The sequence below is a fragment of the Enhydra lutris genome, unplaced genomic scaffold, assembly GCF_002288905.1.
Source record: "Enhydra lutris kenyoni isolate GAN:26980312 unplaced genomic scaffold, ASM228890v2 scaffoldscaffold1, whole genome shotgun sequence".
Taxonomy (NCBI): domain Eukaryota; kingdom Metazoa; phylum Chordata; class Mammalia; order Carnivora; family Mustelidae; genus Enhydra; species Enhydra lutris.
In genome coordinates, this window is record NW_019154085.1 from 87,107,560 (window position 1) to 87,132,441 (window position 24,882).

The following is a 24,882-nucleotide window of genomic DNA, read 5'->3' on the forward strand; positions in this document are numbered from 1 at the left end:
TGGTCAAGTGTCCAACTCTTGGTTTTGGGTCAGGTCATGATCTTAGGGTCATGAGATCGAGCCTCACATTGGGCTTTGCGCTCAGCATGAGTCTGCTTGAGATTGTCTACCTCTCCCTCTCCATCTGCTCCTACCCTGGCTTGCACTCTGTCTCTCTCTAAAATAAATAAAATCTTTTTAAAAAAAGCATCATTGAGTTGTTGAGACTAATAATTTTGTGGAACAGCATTATTAAGAACAATATGCTGTTTAATGAGGTATTTACTTGAGTCATAAAGGAAAATTCAAACATATGGAATATTTTTTAAACAATGTAGCATTTATGTACAGAGTGATGTTTCTTCCTTACTTCTTACAGGAAATAGCATGTAATTTGAAATGTATATGGATTTTTTTTTACATTTACACATACATTTTTATTTCACTGAGCACATTAACAAAAGTCATATTATTAAACCAAAAAATTGCTTATATAGCTAACTTGCTGAGATGAAACATTTACCATGCCTTTTTTTTTTTTTTAAGACTTTATTTATTTATTTGAGAGAGAGAGTGAGAGAGTGAGAGCATGAGAGGAGAGGAGGAGGAGCTGGGTTGGGCAGAGGGAGAGGGAGAAGCAGTCTCCCTGCTGAGCAAGGAGCCCAATGAGGGACTCATTCCTAGGACCCTAAGATCATGACCTAAGCCAAAGGCAGTTGCCCCACCAACCGAGCCACCCAGCACCCTACCATGTCTTTAATAAAACATTACTTTATCTCTCTTAATGGGATTGTTGTTTAAAGAAAGGTTGTGGAAACCTTGCTGGTTCATAGGCATATAGCTTTACCCCTCTTTTTGGGTTTTCCTTTGCAGGTGGGAAATTGGTGATAATGGGGAGGTGGTCAAGGTATGTGCAGTGTCTCAAGAAATTGTATCCTAAGATTTTTAACATTAGAGGTTTGAGATTTAAATATGAATGTGCTTTCTTTCTACATATGGAGTCTCTGGGGCAGGGATAGCTGGTGAATTTAAAGATGAATGAATGTCACACTTAGAGAATCAGAGAATTCTAAACTGGATAGGGTCTTACAAACAAAGGGCTCTTGGAGTGGAAGTCTTAGGAGATGAGTTCAGTGACTGTCTGAGAGTAGGAGAGCTCCAGGCCAAGCCACTCCCTGGTTACTGAGTCTGGGTCCCAGCCATTCCAACCAGGAAGTGAATGATCACAGCAGGGGAGGGCTTTAAACTTCCTGGGGCTGGAGAAAAAAAACCTGAGTCATTGTGGAAGTAATCTTATGGCAAGAAGAAAACAGAAATTCGAAAAATAAGCGTCCTTTATTTCCTCTTGTTAACACAAATGATGGAAAATGCTGATTACAAAAATATAAACCCTAAGTGTTGGTACTTTTTAAAAAAAAGTGGGACGTAGCATATTTTTAAAAAATTAAGCGTCTGTAAATTATTTGCTTTCTGAGTGTAATATTTTAAGTTATTTTTAAAAGTCTTGATGCACACACACATACATACATATGTTGGAAAAATATTGTTTTGCTTATGATTTAGAATCTGTGAAGGCTTGAAAGGGCCCATGAGTCTTCTCATCATTGAGGCATTCTATGGAGGGTCCCATAAACAGCTGGTGGATCTGCTCCAAGAAGAGTTAGAAGACTGTGTCCTTTATACCCTGCCTGCAAAGAAATGGCATTGGAGAGCACGGACGTCGGCTTTATACTTCTCCCAGAATATTCCCATCAGTGAGCAGTACAGGTAATTGGAGCTCGGACTGCACCTTCAGTCTGTTTTTACTGTACGTGGTATAAGGATGTTGCTTCTGTTGGCATCTATGAGATTTTCGCCAGCCGTGGAATTGGTCAGTATGGCTACAATAGACCCAGCAGAGCAGGAGAGTTCATTTACACTCTGAGGACAGCTGGCTGGTAGAACAGTGGTCCCTTTAGAACCTAAAAACCTTTTCTCATCTGTCTTGTGATGGTATCACATGCATGTGTGTGGGTGTGGATGACATTTTTGGCCTCAGAGGAGAGTTGATTTTGGGCACGTTTTTTGTTGGTGGTGTTCCATATCCTCCAGTGTCTCTTGTAGTGAGTGTGCTGTTTTCGGTTAATTTATTGTGTCTGCTCTGTACTAGGAGCTAAGGCTGAAAAGGCAGATGTGACCACGATCTGTGCCCTTAAAGCTTTAAAGACTACTGAGGTAGAGATGGACTTGCAGGTGCAAAGTGAGCGTGAAAAATGGAGGAATTAATTTTGACTGTGACAAAGTGGAGGTGGCTTTCTAGAGCTGGTCAACCTTTGCTTGGTCTTCAGGGATGAATAGATTTGGGGCACGTAGGACTCAGTTCTGAATTCTAATCAGTTAGGAAGTGGGAACTAGGGGTACCCAGTAGAGATTCTTTTGGGACTAGAAAGATGAATGAGAAATAGTGATGACGTTTGATGGGGAACAAGTAGAATACTGAACATCCTGATCTTTTTATTCTCTGTTGGCATATACTATCTTGTGTCTCCTGCTTGGTAAACAGTGGGAGATTATCCTCCAGTGTTTTATAGATCTGCTCTTCTTTTCATTCTGGGCCCTTCCGTGTAGAACGGCATTGGTGTAAGCAGCACTATTAATAATGGATAGGGGAGACAGATTGTTGGAGACAGGGCACGTTGTGGGCTGCCGTGCTCACCATGCCTTCAGCAGCTGCATCTATCTGTTGCTGCTTGTAAGGTGGAACAGTCACAAGGGAGACAGTAGCTTGGGATTTAAATGTAGGTTACTGTTCTTTGGAGTAATAAGGGGGATTCAGAGAATAACCCATTTCGTGTATGAAAACCATGCATCATGTCTGAGCATTCAGATGGTCAGGTGGATTAGCAGTGAGCACTCGAGTCACTTTGCTTGGGATTATAAAGGTAAAATTCTGTTTGGGGACATATTAAGAATTTATTTTTCTAATCAAAAGCGTATTTTCCCTTCCATAATTTAATGTTTTATATTCTGATATCACTAAGTGAATATGATTAATGGATAGTATTAGAAATTTCAATGAGTATATCAATATAAAAGTTCTAAGGGCAATGATAAGACTGTTGCTGTGTTATAATATGACTGCTTATAGTTGCTTTCACATCTCATTTAACTGTATCATGGCACCAAATGTATTGTCTTACTTAGGGTCAAGTGATCCCGTTGACTTTATGACACGTTTTCATTTAATGTTATTTGATATAATGCATTTCTACAATGACTTGAACATTGAAACGAGCCATTTCTCTATCTGCTGTTAGATTTCATTTTGATTAGGCAGTTTTTCAGCATGAAATTGTTGTGTCACAAACGTATGTGTGTGGAGAGTGTGTGTGCAAACCCTCCTGTGCAATGGCTTCTCCACTGCCTGTGAGGCCCGAAGCAATGAGGATCAACATCACAGCGCTCGCTGAAGCAGTCTTCCTGGGGAGGTGGATTGCTGCAAGATTGTGCTGTAAAGGTTTACTCTCTGATAGTCACAACCTACAGGGCCCAGCAGTGGTATCTAAGATCTTTCAAGGTCGGTCATCTAAGCTGTGCAGATTAATCTAATCAGACTTCACTAAAAGATATACCTCACCAGTTGAACCAGAGTTCTATTTGACCAGTGATAACTTATCTACTCTTTTGGAATACTTTTGGAAAAGTAGCAACAGCTTGAAAACTTACACTGAGTTAAAAAAATATGCTCACTCAACCCCACATTGAAGTGTAAGAAAAGTCTTTTGCTATAGCAGATAAATCTGATCTCCGTGGAGACTTCTAAAGATATGAAGAGTTTTTGCCTCTTAGTTAGTTAACTCTCTTTGTACACTTGGGAGATGAAGTCATCACAATTCAGAAAGCACCAGTATTACATACTATGCAAAATTACTTGGAACAGGTAGGGACTGTGTCTAATGAAAGAGACCCTGAACATAGGTACACACATTATTTTTTTCAGCTTCTGTACATACAGTCATTATTGTCTTGAGCTTATTATGCAGAAAATATTTTATTACTAACAGAATAAATGCTTTAGCCTGATTACTCAGTTTGATTCTGCTTTATCTTGGTAGCTAGAAGAATACATCATGGGTCACATTTGGAGCTATTTAATTTTATCATAGATTACAAAAGCTCCACGGGTTATTTTTCCCAAAAGTAGTTGGTAATGATTGTTCCTGAGGTTATATTAAAATTTTCCCTTCTGGAAACCACAAAATGCAGAAAAATGTCTCGAGGATAAGCCTTAAATTTCATATTCTGAAATGTATGAGTCCTTTGTCCCAAGATTAGCACTTTGACTTTCTTAGATATACCTAGAGTAGGCATCAAAGATATTTCACTCATTTTTTTTTCTTTCCTGAGCTGAGACAATCACTGTTACGTAAAATCATTTTTTTCACTCTCAGCAGCTTGCAATTATATTTTTCATTCCATCCGAGGTACTGTAGCAGATTCTGATCATTGGCCACTTAACAGCCCTTCTTCCTTGTTAACAGAATCACACTTGTCTTTGGAGTGGCTAAGTACCCAGCCCCTGGGAGTGAAGCATGATTGACCTGAGTTGGTCATTATGATCCCATTCTCTGCCCAATTTTCCCAGCTTTCCTTGCAGTTAGTGCTGGTTAGTGACTAGGTTTTGGCAAATTAGACTTAAGTGGATGACTTCTGGGGGTTCTTCCAACAAAGTTTGTTTTGTTTTGTTTTTAGTTATGAAAGGAGGAAGCCATTTTTGTTCCACAACCATGACATGACAGGACGAGGACAAATTGCCTGGGCTGCCAAAAATGGCTGATGGAAGGCTGGAAAGAGCCTGGATTTGACTTCTATTTTGGGCAATAGAGCTACCTAGTCACCTGAAAACCTCTCACCTCTAGAAATGATTCATAAAGTGTAACAACTTTCCTTTAAGTCCATAGCTAAGCAAAGTAAGAGAGGATCTGAAGAAGGATCTGGAAATTAGAATGGTAGCTGGCCTTGAAGCTCTGGCTGCCTATTTTCATAAAGGGGACCAGTTAACTTAGGTGACATTCTGAAATGAAATATTGTACAGCTTTGACCTGAATTAGGAAGATTTCTGTGTGCTCTCATGGGAACCTCTCCAAGACATTTTCAGTGACAGAAACTAAGGTGCTAGACAATGTTATTGGTATAGAGAAAGGAGGTGATGGGAACAGAGCAATGGAAGAGTGCACTGGAGATGAATAAGAACTGGTATGAAGATCAGCATGGCAGAGGAGGTCAGTACCCACCCGTATCCCTCTGACCTTCCCTTTCACGGCACCCTGGCCAGCTTCCCATGCCCGCGGGTGCAGCTCTTTGCCTGAGGGAGCAGCTGCTCTGCCCTGCACACAGCGGGCTGTGAGCAGCCCTCCACCAATGATCTTCGCCTCTCGGATGAAATCATTCTGGTGTGTGTGCAGGAAAGGAATAGTTAGCAAAGATTCCTTAAAAACCCTGTAAGTCAGGGGCGCCTGGGTGGCTCAGTGGGTTAAGCCGCTGCCTTCGGCTCAGGTCATGATCTCAGGGTCCTGGGATCGAGTCCCGCATCGGGCTCTCTGCTCAGCAGGGAGCCTGCTTCCCCCTCTCTCTCTCTCTCTCTCTGCCTGCCTCTCTGTCTACTTGTGATCTCTCTTCTGTCAAAAAAATAAATAAAATCTTTAAAAAAAAAAAAAAAAGAAAGAAAAACCCTGTAAGTCAGAAAATGTACAAGCATAATTCTAAATAACTCCTGGGTCACAGGAGAAATCACAGCAGATAATAAAAAATAGGACTGAATCATAATGAGCATATTGTATATCACAATGCAGGTTGTATCTAAATTGACCGTCACAGCCACATCATCTTTAATAAATTTATTTTTATTATTTTTTACTTATGATATGCAGGCCCTCTAAAGCTTGTGACCCAGAGTAAGGACCCTCTTACTTGAATCTAGGAGTAGTATTGGAAAGGAAGGAGTAAAAAGAGTGAAAAATAGTGAAGTTGAAAGCAAATGAAAGTGGAGATGAAGAAACTAAGAGTTACTTTGAGATAATAAAATAGATAAACACAGGCATGATTTTTTTAAATTTATTTTTTTAAGGCACAAATAAGTTTTGGAATTATGTAGCTGTAGACCTGTGGATATGGTACAGATCAATAAAAAGGGGAAATGCTCTTAATAGTTTTATGTCAATAGAGATGAAACCTTAGACAAAAGAGGGAATTTCTTAGAGAAACATAACTTACAAAACCTCACTTAAAATGAAACAGAGGGGTGCCTGGGTGGCTCAGCAGTTAAGCATCTGCCTTTGGCTCAGGTCATGATCCCAGGGTCCTGGGATCAAGTCGCACACAGGGATCCTTGCTCAGCAGGGATCCTGCTTCTCTCTCTGCCTGCCACTCCCCTTGCTGTGCTCTCTTTCTCTCTGTCCAAAAAAAAAAAAAAAAAAAAAATCTTTAAAAAAAGTGAAATAGAAAGCCTGAATGGAATTATAGTGATTAAAGGTCATGCATTAGCTAAAAATTTGCCTTCTACAAGACTGAGGCTGGGTGCCTGAGCAGGGTTGGTTCACGGCACTGGGACCTCCTTGCCTCTTTTGAAACTTGTGTTACATGAGATTGAGTCCCTGGTGTTCTAGGTTTTCTGTTTCTTGTACCCACACAAGTCCTAACTGTTAATAAATGCTGATTATCGTTATGATACCTTTTACTTCTCCACCCAGCCCCCCATTTCTCCCCCCACCCCCCCCCCCCCCCCCCGCTTTTTTTAAATGACCAAAGAGGGGCAAGGAAAGCAAGTAGTTGGATAAGAATTAAATTGAAAGACAGTTTAGTTGGATCAAGCAATGCCTACAGTGAAATTAGAGCTTACAGTGATATGTGGCTGTTGATAATTCTGTTTGATTTGCCATAGTCTTGAATGGTTTCATGATTGTGGCCTTTCACTAAGCAGGTTCTCTTTTAAGGAATGTGTGAATTTTTTTTCCTTCTTAAGTTCCCTGTGAAACATTGAATGTCACTTTCTTTGGGAAAATGAACATTTTTAGCTGATATGAATTACCTATGCATGTTTGTTGTTTGTAGGAGCCCCTGTGAATAAAGGTATGGCTAAACTAGTGGGTACAGGTGAATTAATACAGAAGATGGTGGTTTCTCAAACAGTTCTTTCGTAGATTAGTAATATAAATTTTTCTTTGCTTGACAGTTATGTCCTGTTTTGAATTGTTACCTTTTATGAAAAACACAACTTTCTGAATAACATATTAATATTTTAATCATAAAAATTCTTTTATTAAAAGATGCATTTCTGAATAATTTAATATTATTTTCATTATGAGAATGCCTTTTTATTAGCGTCTGACATACTTGGGAGTATAAAAGTAAACGATGACTTAATAAGAATTTGTAGGTAAGTGGGTTTATAGGTAAGTTTGGTGTAGATAGGGCAGTCATTTGACATCTTTGTAGTAACCAGAGCAGGATTTCATGGGGTTAAGTGATAGTAATAATAGCTAACATATTGAACACTTACCATGTGGAAGATATTCTACAATCCTGGAAGCTCGATATGGTTTTCCTGGTTTTACGGAAGAGGAAACTGAGGCTTAGAAAGTGAAGATATTTGCAGTGGGTTACCCAGCCAGTGGTGGGTATGTGGTTGGAGTTCAAGTCTGGGTACCTACAGAGGCCATACAATGTTCTTGATAAGCCCATGCTCTTAATCACTATGCTATCTTAATTCCCTGCCCACGCAGGATAAACTAGTGAAGGGGATTAAGCCTAAGTACCTCTTGATTAAAAATATATGACTGAATTTTACTGTTAGAAGTGGGTGTGTGCTTCTCCTGATCTTGAGCAGGATTATAGCTCTTGAATCTTGTTGGAGACTGGAGGTTGGAAACCTGGAGGCTTTCTAGGTCTGGGACTCTGTGATGTTCTCATTTTTCCTCAGGGCATTTGTTTTTTAGTTTTTGGCCGTAGAAATTATAAGTCATTTGAATTTTCTTCTTTTGAAATCCAAATAAAAAACGACAAACGATGGATGCTATGTAAAAATCACAGGGTAGGCTCATGAATATAAGCCTAACTTTCTCTAGGATGTTCACCTTCAGTCCTACATTATCCTCAAATGGGTCTACTCTGAAGTTCTCTACTTGGTTTATGAACTTGATAGAGGCAGCATTCCAGTACTGACTAGCTCACTTCCCATACAGCATTACCAGTTGTATATACTTGGGGTTTGGATGATGTTCCCACACCAGGTAAATAATACTGTCATTAGGTACAGTGTAGCATCCCGTAATCTCAGCAATATGGGACTGTTCCGTTTATGAGAATTGGTCTCGACCTTCCCCACCACTGTTGCCCACTTCACCAGCTTCCCTATCATAGGCTGCCTAATGGTGGGATTTTCTTTTGGGTTGTTTTCCTATCAGCCTTGCTCTCCTCTCTAGACAGTGCACACCAGAACTTTCCAGAATTTGCATAGCACTTAGAGCTTCATCCACAATATTTCCTCTCAGTGAAATAGCTTCTGCGTGAGAGTAGCGTTTAGTTTAACCATCTGGACTTTATGTTGAAAACATAGCTGACCACAACACTATAGAGAGAGAATGATCCCGCAAACCAAAGAACTACTCGTTCAGTCAGTCTCTGTCTCTCTGCCTTTGGATGCTTCTTTTTCCTCTCTCTCTATTCTCTCTCTCCTTCATATCACATACACACATGTGCACACACACAAATGACTACTCTTAATTACTCTAGCGACTTCTTCACTGCAAAACTGGAAATTAACCCTGTTCCTGTGCTTCCTGAAGTTTGGTTCTCATGCTACATCTTTTTCTACTTTTCTTTACATTCCTTTGTCCATGCTCCTGGGAAGTAAAATATTCCAGTGTCAGGAAAAAAAAAATTTTTTTCCTGTTGTGGAGTTTGTAAGTTACTCTCACCACAGCTGCTAATTCAGAAGTGTTTGTGTTGGTAGTAGCATGCCTTGTGAAGCCACTGGTTCTAAGGAGTTAGGCATGGCAGGGCAACTTCAAGGGCAGGGTGGATTTTTCGCATCTCTTCTAGCTTATTAAAAAAAAAAAAAATCAGGGCACCTGGGTGGCTCAGTGGGTTAAAGCCTCTGCCTTCGGCTCAGGTCATGATCCCAGGGTCCTGGGATCGAGCCCCACATCGGGCTCTCTGCTCAGCAGGAAGCCTGCTTCCTCCTCTCTACCTGCCTGCCTCTCTGCCTACTTGTGATCTCTGTCTGTCAAATAAACAAATAAAATCTAAAAAAAAAAAAAAATCACGTAAGAGTTTGTAACCCCCAAGTAAAGGTATATATACATATATGACATTATTTCTAAGAGACTATGCATCTAAAAGACTGTTAAGGGTAAATCTCCCATATACTTACCTTTGAAATTTGACAGCTCTATTTTAAAAAGATAAACTGAATAGTTTATTACACTTTACAGAGGAGAGAAAAATCATTACTTTTAAGGAATGAAATGGAAAGGCAGAAAATCCCTAACACCCCCAGATGGGTACAAGAGGTACTGTTGTGTAAAGGAGCTCTGGCTGTAGAATTAGGGCCTTCATAATTTTGCTTTTGGGAGCAATGTGCTTATTTTTGACCTAACAGTCCAAACTGTGAGTCTGATCTGAGAGTGCTTCTAATCTAGTTATTTTTAGGTCTTGAGTGTCTTCATTAGAGTTTATCTCCACGGCATGGAAAAAGCCATTAGAAAATGAAAGGCATTTTTGTTGTATTTCCATCCCAACATTTTTTTGAATTTATTTATATTTGAGAAAGTTCTTCTGCTCTTACTAAAGTCTTAGTCAATGACAAGATGTTCTGCCGGTGGCGCTGTCTAGGGTGTGCACAGGTATTGATCTCAGACTTACTGTGTTTGGAGCCTCTGGAGCCATGATACGGATACTATGCTACCCTTCTTCAAAGTCTCCCCTCTTAAGGAAGCTTTCTAGTTTGCCTCTTTCCTTGAGGTCCAATGTGGCCTCCTAGCTGCTTTTGGACACGTTGTCCTATCCATTAAATGACTAATTCTTGTCCAACTGTCCTTTGTTTATGGTCCTCTGTGGTTCACTCACATGATGAACCTGCTGGTCTCCTGACCAGCCAGCCTACAGAGAGACACTGTACGCAGAAGGCAGGAACTGAATCAGGCGTTATGCTCACAAAAGAGCATTCATGTCCTCTTCATCCTTATATCTTCCTAAACAGAATCCTATATTCTCTTGAGTTTCTTCCTGTAAACAGTCTCTCCTGTATTTCTATTTGTTCACTGTCTCATGCTGGTAATAAAAATGTAACACTCCCCCATTTTAAGAGAAGTTCCAAGTGACCGAATATATGAAATGGAGAGGACTAGGCATGGGATGGTCTGGCCAGAAACACCCCAGACTAATTATCTTTTGGCTCTTTTCCAAGTTGGTTTCCAGTTTTTCTTTTTTCCCATCAACATTGATTAAGGGCTTTTGCATTAAGAGACAATAACACTAATACTGGCCATGTCAAACCAAACATGGCAAATTTGGACATGGTAAGCATTTAGTAAACTCTGTTGACCGAAAGGATGCTTAGTCCTTTATCCACTTGCTAATACTCAGAGCCTTGAGGAAATGATCCCTGATTGAAAACCATCAGTGACTTTGTACTGTGTATGTAAAAATCCACATTGCATACCGGGTCTGCTGGGCCCTGCCCATCTCTGCAACTTTCTCTCCACCCCTGTCATCCCATTGGTCTGCTGTAGTAGTGACGGGGGGGGGGGGGGGGCTGGTTCACTGGCTCTGAAACCTCAAGGTCTTTCCTGCCTCAGGTTTTCTCACTACTTGTTGGTCTCTTAGCTGGCCACGCTACTTCATGCCACCTCCCTAGACCCTCTGCTTATTTTTCCCTCTCTTTTAAGTCTGAGCTAACATTTCACCTGCTCTGAGAGGCCCTCCTTGACTACCATATCAAAACCAAGCCCTCATGTTTCTGTGTTCTTTTCCTTTCCTCTGTGATTATTATTATAGTTATTATTATTATATATTTATATAAACATATAAATATATAAAATATATAAACATTTATATAAATGATATAATATATAAAAATATATACATATTATGTGTATAATATATATAATATAGATAATATAAATATATAAATATAAACATTTATATAAATGATATAATATTTATACATCATTATAATACAATGATTATTATTATAATCATCGTGATTATTTTGTTTGTTTGATTTTTTCCCCCCTTTTTCTTTATGCCACAGGTTTTGGGATGATATGTGGCATATTTGTCTTCTTTACCCAGGACCTAGCATGCTGCCTTGTAGATAGCTGTTATTGAGTCAATATGGTTGAATGAATGATTCCATACCTGTGTGTTTGAAAACACAAACAAAATATGGCTGTAATTGACTTTGCTAAACTGCTAATTTTTTCCTGCTTTGGGCACTCCTCCTTTCCTTTGTTTCAGGGTATCACTTCTTCTACACAGAACTGTTTAGAGACATTTAAGGGCCTATGTTCCTCAGTTTTATGGGATTAAAATAAAGAATTCCATACATTTTTACTCACTTTTATGGGTTATATTAATCACAGGGTGAAATTAGTCATTGTCCATTATGTAAATTTTGATAAAAGAAAATATAGTTTTCTGGAATTTCCCCTGTATAAAAGTGTTTCTAGGAAAAAAAAATATATTTTTCAGTTCAGGAAACTTTATAGAATCTAGAATATACCTGTGATATTTTGTGAAATTTCACATGATTGTATTTTAAGGCTTTTTAATTTTAGCTGTGGCCACCCATGAACAGTGTGGCCTTTTAATTTATAGTGTGGAAACTATGGGATAAATGAGAGATTAGAATTTGGCTCAAAGATATATTTTGCTTGGCCACTGCAATTACTTAAGCAGTTTTAAGTTTTTAATACTTTTAGACAGATAGACATTCTTTGTATTGGTCACAATAGCATAACTAGTTGCCATTGTTTTATACTAATGTGCTTCTCAAGTTTATGTTACTTAACTGATCTGTTTAGGTCGTTGTGTTTGTAGCTTCTGGCTTAGAACTTGTCCGAGAATGAATCTTTAAATACTCTTTAAAAAAACACATACATATGTGTATGTATGTGTTTTTATATATATATTTAAATATACATATGCATAAAAGAATTTACTAAGAGAATATGAATCACTTGTTTGGAAGAAATGACATATTATACTACAGAAACCAGCAGTCCTGGGTTTTAATCTCAGCTCTGCCATAAATTAATTGTTTAGCCTTGGAAAAGTCATTTTTTAACATCATAATCTTATTTTTTTCACTTGTAACTGAAAGTTTGGCTTCATCTATTGAGTTCCATGATATCATTAAAAAGGGATTAAAGTCAAGATCAAGATTCAAGAAATTTTGGGTCGCCTGGGTGGCTTAATTGGTTAAGCAACTGCCTTTAGCTCAGGTCATGATCTTAGGGTCTTGGGATCGAGCCCTACATTGGGCTCTCTGCTCAGCACAGAGTCTGCTTGTCCCTCTCTCCCTCCTCCTCCCCACCACTTGTTCTTTCTTTCTCTCTCAATTTCTCTCTGTCTCTCAAATAAATAAATAAAATCTTTAAAAAAAGAGAGATTCGAGAAATTTTCACACAAAAGACAAATTCAGGGTGCCTTGGTGGCTCAATTGGTTGGGTGTCCTGCTCTTGGTTTTGGCTTAGGTCATGATCTCTGGGTCCTGGAATGGAGCCCCATGTGGGGGTCTGTGCTTAGCATGGAATCTGCTTAGGATTCTCTCTCTCTCTCTGTTTCTCTCTCTGCTTCTCAGCACCCTGAACCCTCTGCACACACACACACACACACTCTCTCGCTCAAATAATAAATAAATTTCTAAAAAAAAAAAGACAAATTTGTACTCTCTCTCATTTAGCTTTGTTATGAACCACAGCTTCATTTAATACAGGATTTATTTTATCTTATTTGTGTATCTCCTTGAATTTTCAACTTTTATCTTTAGAGACTTTTGGGGAATAATTCTTTCCAGTAGTGCTTCTGTCTTTGGAGTCGCTCTGATGTGACTTATTATTAGTTTGGAACTCCTGTTCCAGCCTCAGCATTTTATGATTGTTTGCCTTTTCATGCTACTGTCTATCTCGACAGGTCATGGACCAACATGGGCACTAAATACTGGACCCATACACTGAACACTGTAGAACTGACATGGAATAGTTAGTACTGCAGTGAGGGCAGCAGTCACCATGGAAGGACAGAGGAGGGGGTTTATTTCTCATTCAGCAAATTCTGAGGTACAACTAAGAGGATGTTATAGATTTTGATAGATGGAGATGAAATATAAAAGTGCTGTAGGAGAAGGAAGTATTGTGTACAAAGGTACTAATGCAGGGAAAGTTGGAAAATGTAATCTCCAAAATCTTGGTTTAGTATGAACATATTCTGAGGTAGGAGGAGTTGTGGGACATCAGTTTGGGATGATAAGGCAGATTTCGTCTAATTTGTGTACACCCATGAATTCATGGGTAATAATTTGAGAAGCTGGTACTTTAGACTATGAGTATCTTTATTTATTGCAGAACTTTATTTATTGTACATAGTAGAACTTTATTTATTGCACATGATAGAAACCCAATTCAAAATCACTTAAAAATAAAGGAAAATGTATTTGGGCCACCATATAACTGAAATTTCCAGAGTGGTTGACTCTAGGCACTGCTGGATCCAGTAGTCAGTGATATCTTTAGACATTTTTATCTTCTTGTCTCTACTTTCGTCTGGCTTGACTGTATTCTGGAGCAGCCTCTCTCCATATGGATCTCCCCCAGAGCTAAGTTTATATCGTACCAGTTTAGTTACCCTTTTTGAAAGAGAGTACCTCTCTCAGCAGTTCTAACTAAAGTCCCAGATTGACTGAAATGACTTTCTTTAAAAAAAAAAAAAAAAAAAAAAAAAATCACATGATCTCTGAGCTGTGAATTTGGCAAGAGGCCCCTAATATTGTGATTGGCCAAAATGGGGTCAACCCAATTCAAACCATATGAATTGAGTACCAGAGAGCAAAAAGGAAATTATATTGCTGTTATTTGAAGAGGGAAAAACAATGTTTTGTAGGCAAAAAACATGGTGAGTTCTACAGTCATACATGGGAATGAGGTAAGGTAAACTGCACAGAGAACAATTATTATAGCCCGGTAGTAATGGAGACCATGGATGAGGGTAGAAATGGTCAATGGATCCTAAAATCTAACGGAGAAATAGTTTCTGAAGAAGAACAATGATAATAGGAATAGAAAGTAGTAAAGGACCTAGCAATATGAATGAAATTTGTTTTGAAATGGATAAAGGGATTAAGAGGTCAAAACTTCCAGTTATGAAATAAGTAAGTCACAGGAATGAAAAGTACAGCATAGGGAATATAGTCAATAATAATGTAATAGACTTACTGCCGTGAGCCTCTTATAATGTATCTAATCACTGAGATACTATGTTGTACACCTAAAACTAATATTATATGTCAACTATACTTTAATTGAAAATTTAAAAAATTAAAGAATTTGTGTTGTTTGCATTCACTAGTTAGAAAATTTGTCGAGGATCTGAATTTAAATTTATCTTTGTCTTGTCCGTGAGAAAAGAACTTGAGATACAAATTAATTTAGTCTTAGAGATCATACTTAAACTACTTTGGTGGTTATAATTATTTTTAAAATAGCTTTGCGAATTGTAAATCATTCCTATTAGCCCATTAAATTGGATCAGTCGGTTTATTTTGGCAGCATTTTAAGTTACTCCATGTACTTAAAAATAGCAAAACTTCCTTTTCTTTAAAAATGTAATGTAATACTGCTTTTTTTCTATTAAAATAAAATACTATGTATATATAATGTATATGACATATACATATATGTGCATGTGTGTGTATATCTCATATAATCACAAATAATCAGGAAATGATTGATTACCTGGTATCAACTTTTCAAACTTATCTCCCCTCTCTCCTCAGGTATTAAATGCTTCTGTAGCATTCTTAGATTATACTAGATCTCAGAATGAAAATGAATGAGTAAATTGTGGCTGCTCTCCTACTTAGTATCCAGTTTAGAAAAGCAAGCCTCTTTTTCAGTGGTCTGAACTGGTAACACATGCATTTGAAGAATATATCCTGTGTGCCAGGCACAAATAATAAAAATGTGAATAAGGCAGTATGCTTTAGGAACTAAATTTCATCTCTTGGCTATAGTTCTGTTTCTTTCTCTCCTTCTTTCAGGTTTTTATTTATTTTTGTAGTAGTATTTGGACAATGTTCACTTGAGTCAACTTTTCTAAAGCAGTCATAAGCTAAAATGTTTCTAGGGAAATCCCCCACACTTAGTAACCTGTCTTTTAGTACAGTAGTAGATCTGAACTATAGGGGATTTTTAGCCCACAGTTTCTCTGTGTATCCAAGATTGAGATAGATATTTATTTGTAATACAAACTGTTTTGATGGGCTCCAAGATTTTCAGAAAATGTCAGTGGGGGGAGAATGTGAGCTAGCTTTTGTCACTTTTTCCCCCTTCATCATAAGCTTTTAAATACAGTGAAAAAAAATTTCATGAAATCTGATTATATTAAAGACATTTATTATTTATGTGTCTCTGTGTGTGTGTAGCATTTTTGTTTTGGGTTTTTCATTCAGATGTAGTGATTCTTAGCTTTCATTTTGTAACCTTGCTGAGTTTCTTCAGTTTTCTCAAAGGGAATTTGTAACTTTTTAAAACAGAAAAACATCAACTCACTTTTATTGAGAAAAATGTTTTTCTATACATAACATTTATAAGAGGATTGTTGCCAAGAAACCAAGCAGTAGCTTAGTGCCATTGCTGTGAAGGTTTAGGAGTCCTTGACACTTGGCAATTGGTAGAAATGAAGAGACTGTAACTCGGGAGTTCATAAGGAGCGATTAGTAGAACTATGTGATCATTTTAATAAAAGTATTCTTATTTTTGCCAGGTGTCCAAAGATATTTAATGATAGTCCTATTTTATTTGCACTATTTTTTGAAAACTATAAGAAAACAGAGGTTCATAATTGAGGTCATATTTGCTCTGAAATTTGAGTAATGTTTATTAGGTAGGTAGCGTTTATGTAAGTAATTATTTTCGTTGTCTGATTTTGGTATTTAGAAATGGGAGAACAAAGATGTCACATACGTAGGCATCTACACATGAAGTAGGAATAGTGGCAGTTTTAGAATTGAGCTACCTGGAAAACATTTGAGCTTTGGAAACCTGATCTTAATACTTGTATTTTTTCCATCAGTTTTATTTTAGATAAAATGCTGGCAGATGGTAATGATCCACTTGAGCAGTGCTGAGTTTTCTTTACTTTTTTCCCTGGAAAAAAGCTTCCAGAAAACTTTTGTTTTTTTTTTAATATGTGCAGCATGCATATGTTTTACATGTATTAACCATTATTAAAAATGCAGTTTGTAATTAGATGTCTGAAGCTGAGAGGAGCTGTGGCGAAGACCAGCCTTTTAGAAAATCACTGAAAAAGAAAGTTTTGATGAATAGGCTCTTCATTTTTGCTGTTGCATCCTTCAGCCTCTCCGGCCCCAGAAACTAAGGAATTTACATTATCGATGTTTCTCAGCTATTTCGTTTTAGGATGTCACTGGATAATGTCATTTTTGATGAGAAACCCTTAAGTTATTGATGATGTCAAAACTTGGAGAATTCAGATATTTATATTCTATTATTACCTCTTCTTTATTATAGCAAAGAAGTTAATACTTCTGTTACTTAAGGATTTAAGCTTTCGGTGGACCTAAATAGTTATAAAGTTGATGTCTCAGATGTTAGGAAAATTGTAGGTAATCTCTAAAGTAATATATTATATTCTGGGTTTTTCTTTTTTTTCCTTTTTTTTTTTTTTAACTTTTTAAAATGTAGGGGGCGAGGGGGAAATCCCTTCTCTCCAAGTTTATCTACGTGAGTCACCTGAAGTCTTCCTTCTAATAGAGTATAATGAAAAGGTGCCATTTGAATCAGTATTTCCATATTTGCAATTTAGAATATTTAGTTTGTACTTATCAACATTCATCTACATTTCTGTTTTACTTTTCATTTTGTCATACAATATTTTTTCAGCTGATTAGCACACCTAACCAAGAGTGACTTCTGGTTTTCATTGACATGGACTGTCCGTTGTTCTCCCACTTATTTTACCTTACTGACTGCTGTGGTGTTTGTTTGCAGCTCCAAACCACAGATTAGGCACATGTATATTAACTCATTCTGACACAAATATTAGGCCACAATGAATTCCTTCAATGTTTGGGCATTCCTAGGAACATATGATGGGTTTTCATTTTCTCTTTTGTGCCCATTTAGACAGTATTATGGAGTAGCTCTGACAGAGGGAAAGAGAACTAAACTAGAAGTCGGAGGAGTCAACTTCAAGACCTAGTTCAGCTGCTCACTTGCATAAGGGCAAATCACTCATTGTCTATCTTCATCTACAAAATGATGACAATTACAAATAATATTCTTCCTGTTTATCTTTAAGATTTGTTATGAGGCTCAAATGAGATAATGTCTTAAGAATATCATGTTAACTCAAGAGTAAGATATTATTGTAAGGTTTGAACAGTTTTAGGTAGAATTTGTACTATTCTTCTGTGTGTCTGATTTTCTCTGAGTATTTTTTTTTTTTTAGTTATTCAATCTCTAGACTTTAGTTTGTCTGTTTTAAAATATAAGTAAAGAGAGATGACAAATTTATCTGTTTTAAAATATAAGTAAAGAGAGATGACATAAATTTTTTTTTTTTTAAGATTTTATTTATTTGTCAGAAAGCGAGACAGAGAGAGCACAAGCAGGGGGAGAAACAAACTCCTTGCTGAGCAGGGAGCCTGATGTGGGACTGGACCCCAGAACCCTGGGATCATGACCTGAGCTGAAGGCAAACGCTTAATGGACTGAGCCACCTAGGTGTCCCAAATTAATTTTTTTCTCCCCCCCCAAATTAGTTCTTTAATAAGAACATAATGTTTGAAGAGTATCTGGCCCAAAGCCACAGTGTGCTGCTACATTTGTTCTTCCATCATTTATAGTGAGAGAGTAGGAAGAAATTGTAGAGGAGGTATTTTTTGTAGATTTTTAGCCTTCAGTTTCTTGCAATTCTGGTATCAATTTTGAGTTATAGCTAAATAACAACAATCAATGAAATATTTTAGTGGGTAGTGATAATTAAAGTAGTGGTCAGATTTATATTTTTGTAATTGGAAAAGTGAGTTAATAATTAACTATTCATTTTCTTCAACTAACATTTGTGTAATGACTCCTATAAGGCATTTTGTTAGGTACTTGATTTGAAAGTGTATTGAAAGAATGCTTGTTTATGAAAAAGGCAAAATGGAAGGTGGTTCAGTTGCATCCTTACTGAGTAATGACTAAAGTGTTCTTAAAGAGAAGACAAGATAAACTGTTGTCTCCTGGATCTAGAGTTGTGATAACCCTTGGTGCTTTCTTATGGAACAGTGGTATTTCCTATCCCAGTGATAAAATGATTGTGACTTTCTAACACAAAGTAGTTATTTCACATATATGGCTTCATCTATTTGTTTAAACCCCAAGGAAAGGAATTACGTGAATATTGGAACATGCAGAATTTTTACATTAGTTTTAATAAAAAATAACGGCTGAACATCATAACTGCCAAAAATTTTGATAAGTGGAAATAAATGTTCTAATAATTTTCTTGAAGTTGATATGAATGTTAGGAAACATAATAAAAACTTCTTTTCTTGTTCATAATAGAAATGGCCATTTTAGGTCAGCTGTGTCACTGGCTACCATATTAGTAGAGATCATTTAGCTTGAAAATATCTTTAAAACTTAAATATGTCAAAAGCTTTGTATTAATAGATAAAATTTTTGAGACCTCATGAATATTAGTTTTGCATTTTTTTTTCTGCAGGAATAAGCTTTCCTTCTTATTTCTTTCAAACATCTCTGAACGCATTTTTAGCCTTGAGAATTGGGGATGAAGGTAATATGTGCTTCAGGAGAATCGGAGAAGCATTTGACTGGCCTGTTACACAGAATGACATCTAGCTTACTCATTCAACCCACTTTTTTTAGGCATTCTATTTAAATTGCTGCTTATACCTAGTAAAGGAGTGAACCTCAGATCAACACTCCCAACTACTCTCAAGCCTGCTTTTCAGTTCCCTCCTTCTGGATCATTCGAAGTCTTCTTTCCACCCATTTCTTTTGCCCTTCACTTCCAACATTTCACCAGAGCGGCTCACTAAATAACAAACAATTCTGAATAGTTATTAATAATGCTTTAGATTTTGTCACTGCTAGACAGTATCACTGATTCCATTCTACTTGGACACTGTTAGGAATGGTGTGGAAATGGCTAGTCTGTGAATGAGGGAAAAGAGAAAAATCTATAAAGTAACAGATAATTAGCTCATGGGTTTTTGAACAAGTGAAATTCAAAAGCGAATATCCAAAGTATATTTTAGGGTTACTTTGGTGTCTTATGATATTTAATATTGTCCTTTCCTTGAACTTTTAGAAACAAATATCATCATAAATTTGCCCAGGAAATATTTTGTTACTGTTTCTGAGTTCCCTGAGGGCAGAGACTTTGTCTTTTTCACAACTATTCCCAAGGTCTAATTCTTAGTGTTCAGTGAATATTTGTTGGATTAATGAATAAATAATGAAGATACTAAGGAATGTCGATAAAACTTATGAGGCCTATACTTTTTGCTATGTGCAGTGTTTCAGTCATATTTACTTACAGTTAAGAGATACATAGAAGGACAAGGCTAGCTGATTTTACTATTTAGCAGATGATTTACATATTTTACAAGTTTATATGCTCCCTATTTTCTTTTCTTCTCTGTTTTCTTGTTCTACCCATTACAGTATCCTGCGTATGGTTCCTGCTTAATACTTTTTTTTAAATGTTTGCATGTATATTATGCTTTACTTTTGTATAATTACAGATCTCTTCTTATGTAATTAACTTTCCAGCACAGTGAATAAAGTAGCTATTTTAGTGGTTTTCACTTTTCTGTTTTGAATTTTTTTTTCAAGTAGCAGAAGATAGGAGTTTAATGAGTTTAAAGCACATCAGGTAGAATTTGAAGTGATAAACAGGAGCTACAAGATGGAAATACTGAGACTTTTCTTTCTCTATGGTACGATGGCAATATATACAAAATGGTTACCAGTTGTTAGTTTACTGGCAGAAAAACTTTCGAGAGTACAAATGCACTGAGAGAAGTTGGTTTCATGAGACATGAACTCCCTATGAGGTATTAAACTCAGGACTCTTTTAGAAGTGTACAGATTATGATGAAGGAAGAGAACAGTAGAGGAATAATAATAACTTATGATTCCTGGAGGTTCATCTATTGGCAGTGATACCAATTTACATGGTCTGTTTTGTAGGAAGAGTATATCACTGTATCTTTTCATAGAGTATTGCTTGACCTTTGTAGCCCTTTTGAGAATTTTCAACCATGCCATATTAGGATACCCTCCCAATTCATCCCTTCTTTTTCATTTATTTACTGTGTTCCTTCACATCACTGAAAACTTTGTCATTGTCTGTTTCTTGGAAATGTCATCAATTTGACCATCCTTTTGTCCCTTCCTCTCTATTAATATATTTTCTTATCAAAGAAAGGCTTTCATTTCAATTGAATATACTGTATATCTATCTTTTTTGCTTTTATAATCATCTATTTACCACCATTTAATAGATAAGGAAACTGAGGCCAAGAGGTTTATTTTCCAAACACTAAGCAACTAAGTGGTAGAAATGAGATCCAGCCTAGTCCTCTGTGACTCAGTACCTCAAGCCCGTAACTGCTACTCGCCATCACTTCTCCTCTGACAGGTCTTGTGCTGGTAGCCTTTGCTGCCTTCCCCTGATAAGAACCATCACCTCTTGGTATACAACTCGGGTTCTTAATCATATATACATAACCATGAATTCCTCTCTTCTGTAGAGGATACACTTTCCACATAGGGCAAGATACCATGGAATGCCTTCTCTTCCAATTTAACTTTCCCTCGTAAATTTCTCTTCATCTGTTTCTAGTACCTTGGATACACTATTCTACTTCACCATCCTGCTGTCACCACATCCCCAGTTTGAATTAGACACCAGTCAGCGTGCTTCTTCTGACATCGTGACGCTAAAGAAGATGCTCTTAAACAACCATGTGTTGGATATGACCTGGTCCTCATAGCTACAGCTGATTGCAGATGAGATGGCTTGTTACCCAGAAACAGCCACATCACAGCTAGGCATGTAAGTTGTGACATGGTCTTCTGAGAAAAAAATCACTTAAGCCAGTTGGATTCTTTTCTTGGGGATTTGAATGAAGAAATATAGATAAACTGGGTCAGTCAGTGGTAGGATTTGTAGGCTAAGGATCCTGAGGCGGGATCTGGAGAGTCCCTAATGGGTCATATGCCAGCTGAAGTTGTAAGAGAGAAGAAACTATCAGGAAGCAAAAATAGATAAGGGAAAACGAAACAGGTGCCGAGAGGAAGGAGATGCCATGAGAAAGATAGCCTGTATCCTATGTGAAGGAGGTGTACAGAGAACAGCTGGTCCCCAGACCTCCTCTAGATAGCTTCCCAGTTCTTGTCTCAGTTCTTATGGGAAACTTCACTGTATTTGAGATAACTTCTGCCCCTGTTTCTTGGTCTTCAGAAAGCCTGGCATCCAGTGATTATTAGTGACTTACTGAATTATTTCAGCTAAGATTAAGTCCCTAGAATGCATACTTTCTAGATATGATTCTACCCATGTTATGTTTAGTCTGTTATAAAAGGTGCGTTTTGATTTCCTTTGCTTCAGCCATCCCCCCAGCAGTTTTCATGAGTAATAGTACCTTGGGATCGCCCTAATTCAATTATCAAAAGATTTCAGTCACTGCTAGTTATTTTTCTAACAAATAAATTCTTACTCATGTCATTAAAGAATGACCACCCGGTCCTTTCCTTGGGAGGGTTCTATCCATCTTAAGTATATTCTCTATTTTGTTCAAGATAACTTGCTTACCATTGGCACACTATGTTTCCTATGATTGACGGGAATGGATGAATGGCCACATTACAGAATAATTTAAACGCATACACAAATAGAGGGAATAGATGATGATATTTTTAACCCTTTAACAATTACGCTTGAATGCCTAAACCTTGTTCTATGTAAACTCTGCCTAGTTCTTTCCCGATCCAGATTATATTGAAGTAGATTGCATACATTTCATTTGTAGCTCTATGTATTTCACCGGGTACTTCTAAAAGATAACCTTTCTTTTTTTTTTTTTTTTAAAGATTTTATTTATTTATTTGACAGACAGAGATCACAAGTAGGCAGAGAGGCAGACAGATAGAGAGAGAGGTGGAAGCAGGCTCCCTGCAGAGCACAGAGCCCGATGTGGGGCTCGATCCCAGGACACTGGGACCATGACCTGAGCCGAAGGCAGAGGCTTTAACCCACTGAGCCACCCAGGTGCCCCTAAAAGATAACCTTTCTTAAAAAATAAAACATAACTGCACACCATTATTACCCTGATAAAAATCCTAAGTAATTCCTTAATATCATTAAATACTTCTAACCTTAAAATATGGTATTTCCCATAAATATGACCATATTATATCATAAAGAAAGGGGAAGGCACTCTCCCTGAGTCCAGACCATGCTCATGATGCTGTGTATGAATGGTTCCCCAACAATAGCTACATTGTGTTCACAGAGCTGAAGTATGATGCTTCTTATTTGAGGAATGATAAATCACTGTTGATTTAGTGGCTCATTTAGTGTCTTTAATGCTTTGTATTCACTTAGTTTTCCTCTGTATCTTATAGGTTGCATTGCATTATAGAAATGATGCTCTCTGGCGTTGTGCAGAAGAAAGCCTGTGCTGCTGCAGGGGGCAGCCCTGCTTATACTTGGGCCCTGGGCGTCGACCTTTATACCTTTTAAGTCTTTCTAGTATGCAACCAGCGTTGAGAGTGCTGGTCTAAAGTGTACTATCTGGACTTAGTATGAATAATATTATTATCTATTATAATTTTCTTCACCAGTTCAAGATTATAAATATAAACATAACTCAGTAATTTTGTTAGATTTGTTTCACTTGCTGGGTATTTCCTTTCCTTTTGTTTTGTTACTTTTGAGGGATAATTATAGTAGTATGAAACATTCTGTCCACATAAAAGCTTTTTGAAGAGGTTAAATATTCTTGCTAATTAAAGAAAACACTAATTGGACAGATTGCTGTTTTATATTAGTAATCTTAATTTTTAATCAGAGCACAATTTTTTTAAGGAATGTTGCGATCTTACACTTTTTTTTCACTAATTGAGTGACTTAAATATTCAGATTATTATTATTATTTTTGAATAGTTGGTCTGTGGATGGGACAGAAACAAGATGTAAAAATTCCTTGCAGTATCATGAGGTTTATAACTCTCAGTCCTTATCCATACCTTTATTGATCTCTAAATCATCTAAATATCTATCTATCTACCTACCTAGGTACAGTTATTAATTTACCCAGCAAAATATCATTAATTTTCTTTGCACTTTTCATAATTCTACTTATACATTTGACATTCGTATGTCAAATCTTACTTGGTAGGAAAGGAAACTGACATGTTCAGAAGCCAAAAGGTTTCTCTGTTTTCAAAAAGCAAATTGGTAGGGTTGGTTAAAATAGTAGCCTGTAGTTTATCTCATTCAAAAGCATTACTTTTCAGTGGCATGAAAGCTTAAATTTTTTTTTTTTTTAAAGATTTTATTCATCCACTTGACAGACAGAGATCACAAGTAGGCAGAGAGGCAGAGAGAGAGGAGGAAGCAGGCCCCCCGCTGAGCAGAGAGCCCGATGCGGGGCTCGATCCCAGGACCCTGGGATCATGACCTGAGCCGAAGGCAGAGGCTTTAACCCACTGAGCCACCCAGGTGCCCCTGAAAGCTTAAATTTTAAAAATATTAGGTGTCGCCCGTCGTTTGGTTTCACTAAAACAACATGTTTCAGGAATTCTTTTAATAACTTTTTAATTTGCTTGGCAATCTTTTATTGCACCAATGTTACTCTCTGTATTAGTTTCCCAAGGCCTCTGCAACAACAGAATTTATTCTCTCACAATTCTGGATGCTGGAAGTCCAAAATCAAGTGTTGGTAAGACTGTGCTTCCTCTAAGGGCTCGAGGGAAGAATCCTTTCTTGCCTTTGGCTACCTTCTGCTGGCTCCCTACAGTCCTTGGCATTTCATGGTGTGTTGCTGCATCACTGCAATCTCTGACTCTGTGGGCACATGACCTTCTTCTCTGTATCTCTCTGTTCCTTTCCTCTTTTTATAAGGACAGAAGTCACTGGGTATGGAGCCCACACTAATCTAGTGTGACCTAACATAACCTGATTACATCACCAGAGACTATACAAATAAGGTCATATTTAAGGTACCAGGGGTTAGGACTTGAATGTATCTTTTTTGATACACCACCATCCCACTGCAGCCCAGTACACCATCATCCTTGAATTCACTGTGTTTTTGGGTGCCTGTTACTTGCTAGGTGTTCACTAAATTTTTACTAAATAAAGGACTGCCTGGTGCTGTCATATGCATGCAGTAAGGCAAATTATAGTCATTATTTCTGGAACTAGGACAGTAAAAAATCATACATCCCATTTGTTCCATGTAAAAGATGATGTGTTATCTTTAGTTTATTGGTAAAAGCAACAAAGAAGTTTGAGTGACTTGACTATAATCACATAGATACTGTCCACTGGGTGGTAGGTACAAAATTTTTATTGTTTACCTGATATTATAGTCTTCTGTGA

The 24,882-nt window shown here is 37.3% G+C and overlaps 1 protein-coding gene across 2 annotated transcripts in view; it reads left to right on the top strand.

Moving 5' to 3' along the window:
* The first annotated feature begins 867 nt into the window (after positions 1–867).
* The window catches only part of LOC111141606 (glycosyltransferase like domain containing 1), a 262,948-nt gene continuing 238,933 nt past the window's right edge, over positions 868–24,882 (top strand). For both annotated transcript variants that reach the window (XM_022494289.1, XM_022494298.1), the window contains exons 1-2: positions 868–886; positions 1,543–1,746. In XM_022494289.1, the coding sequence (XP_022349997.1) occupies positions 870–886; positions 1,543–1,746 (221 nt within the window). In that variant the 5' untranslated portion in view covers positions 868–869. The remainder of the gene's footprint in view (positions 887–1,542; positions 1,747–24,882) is intronic.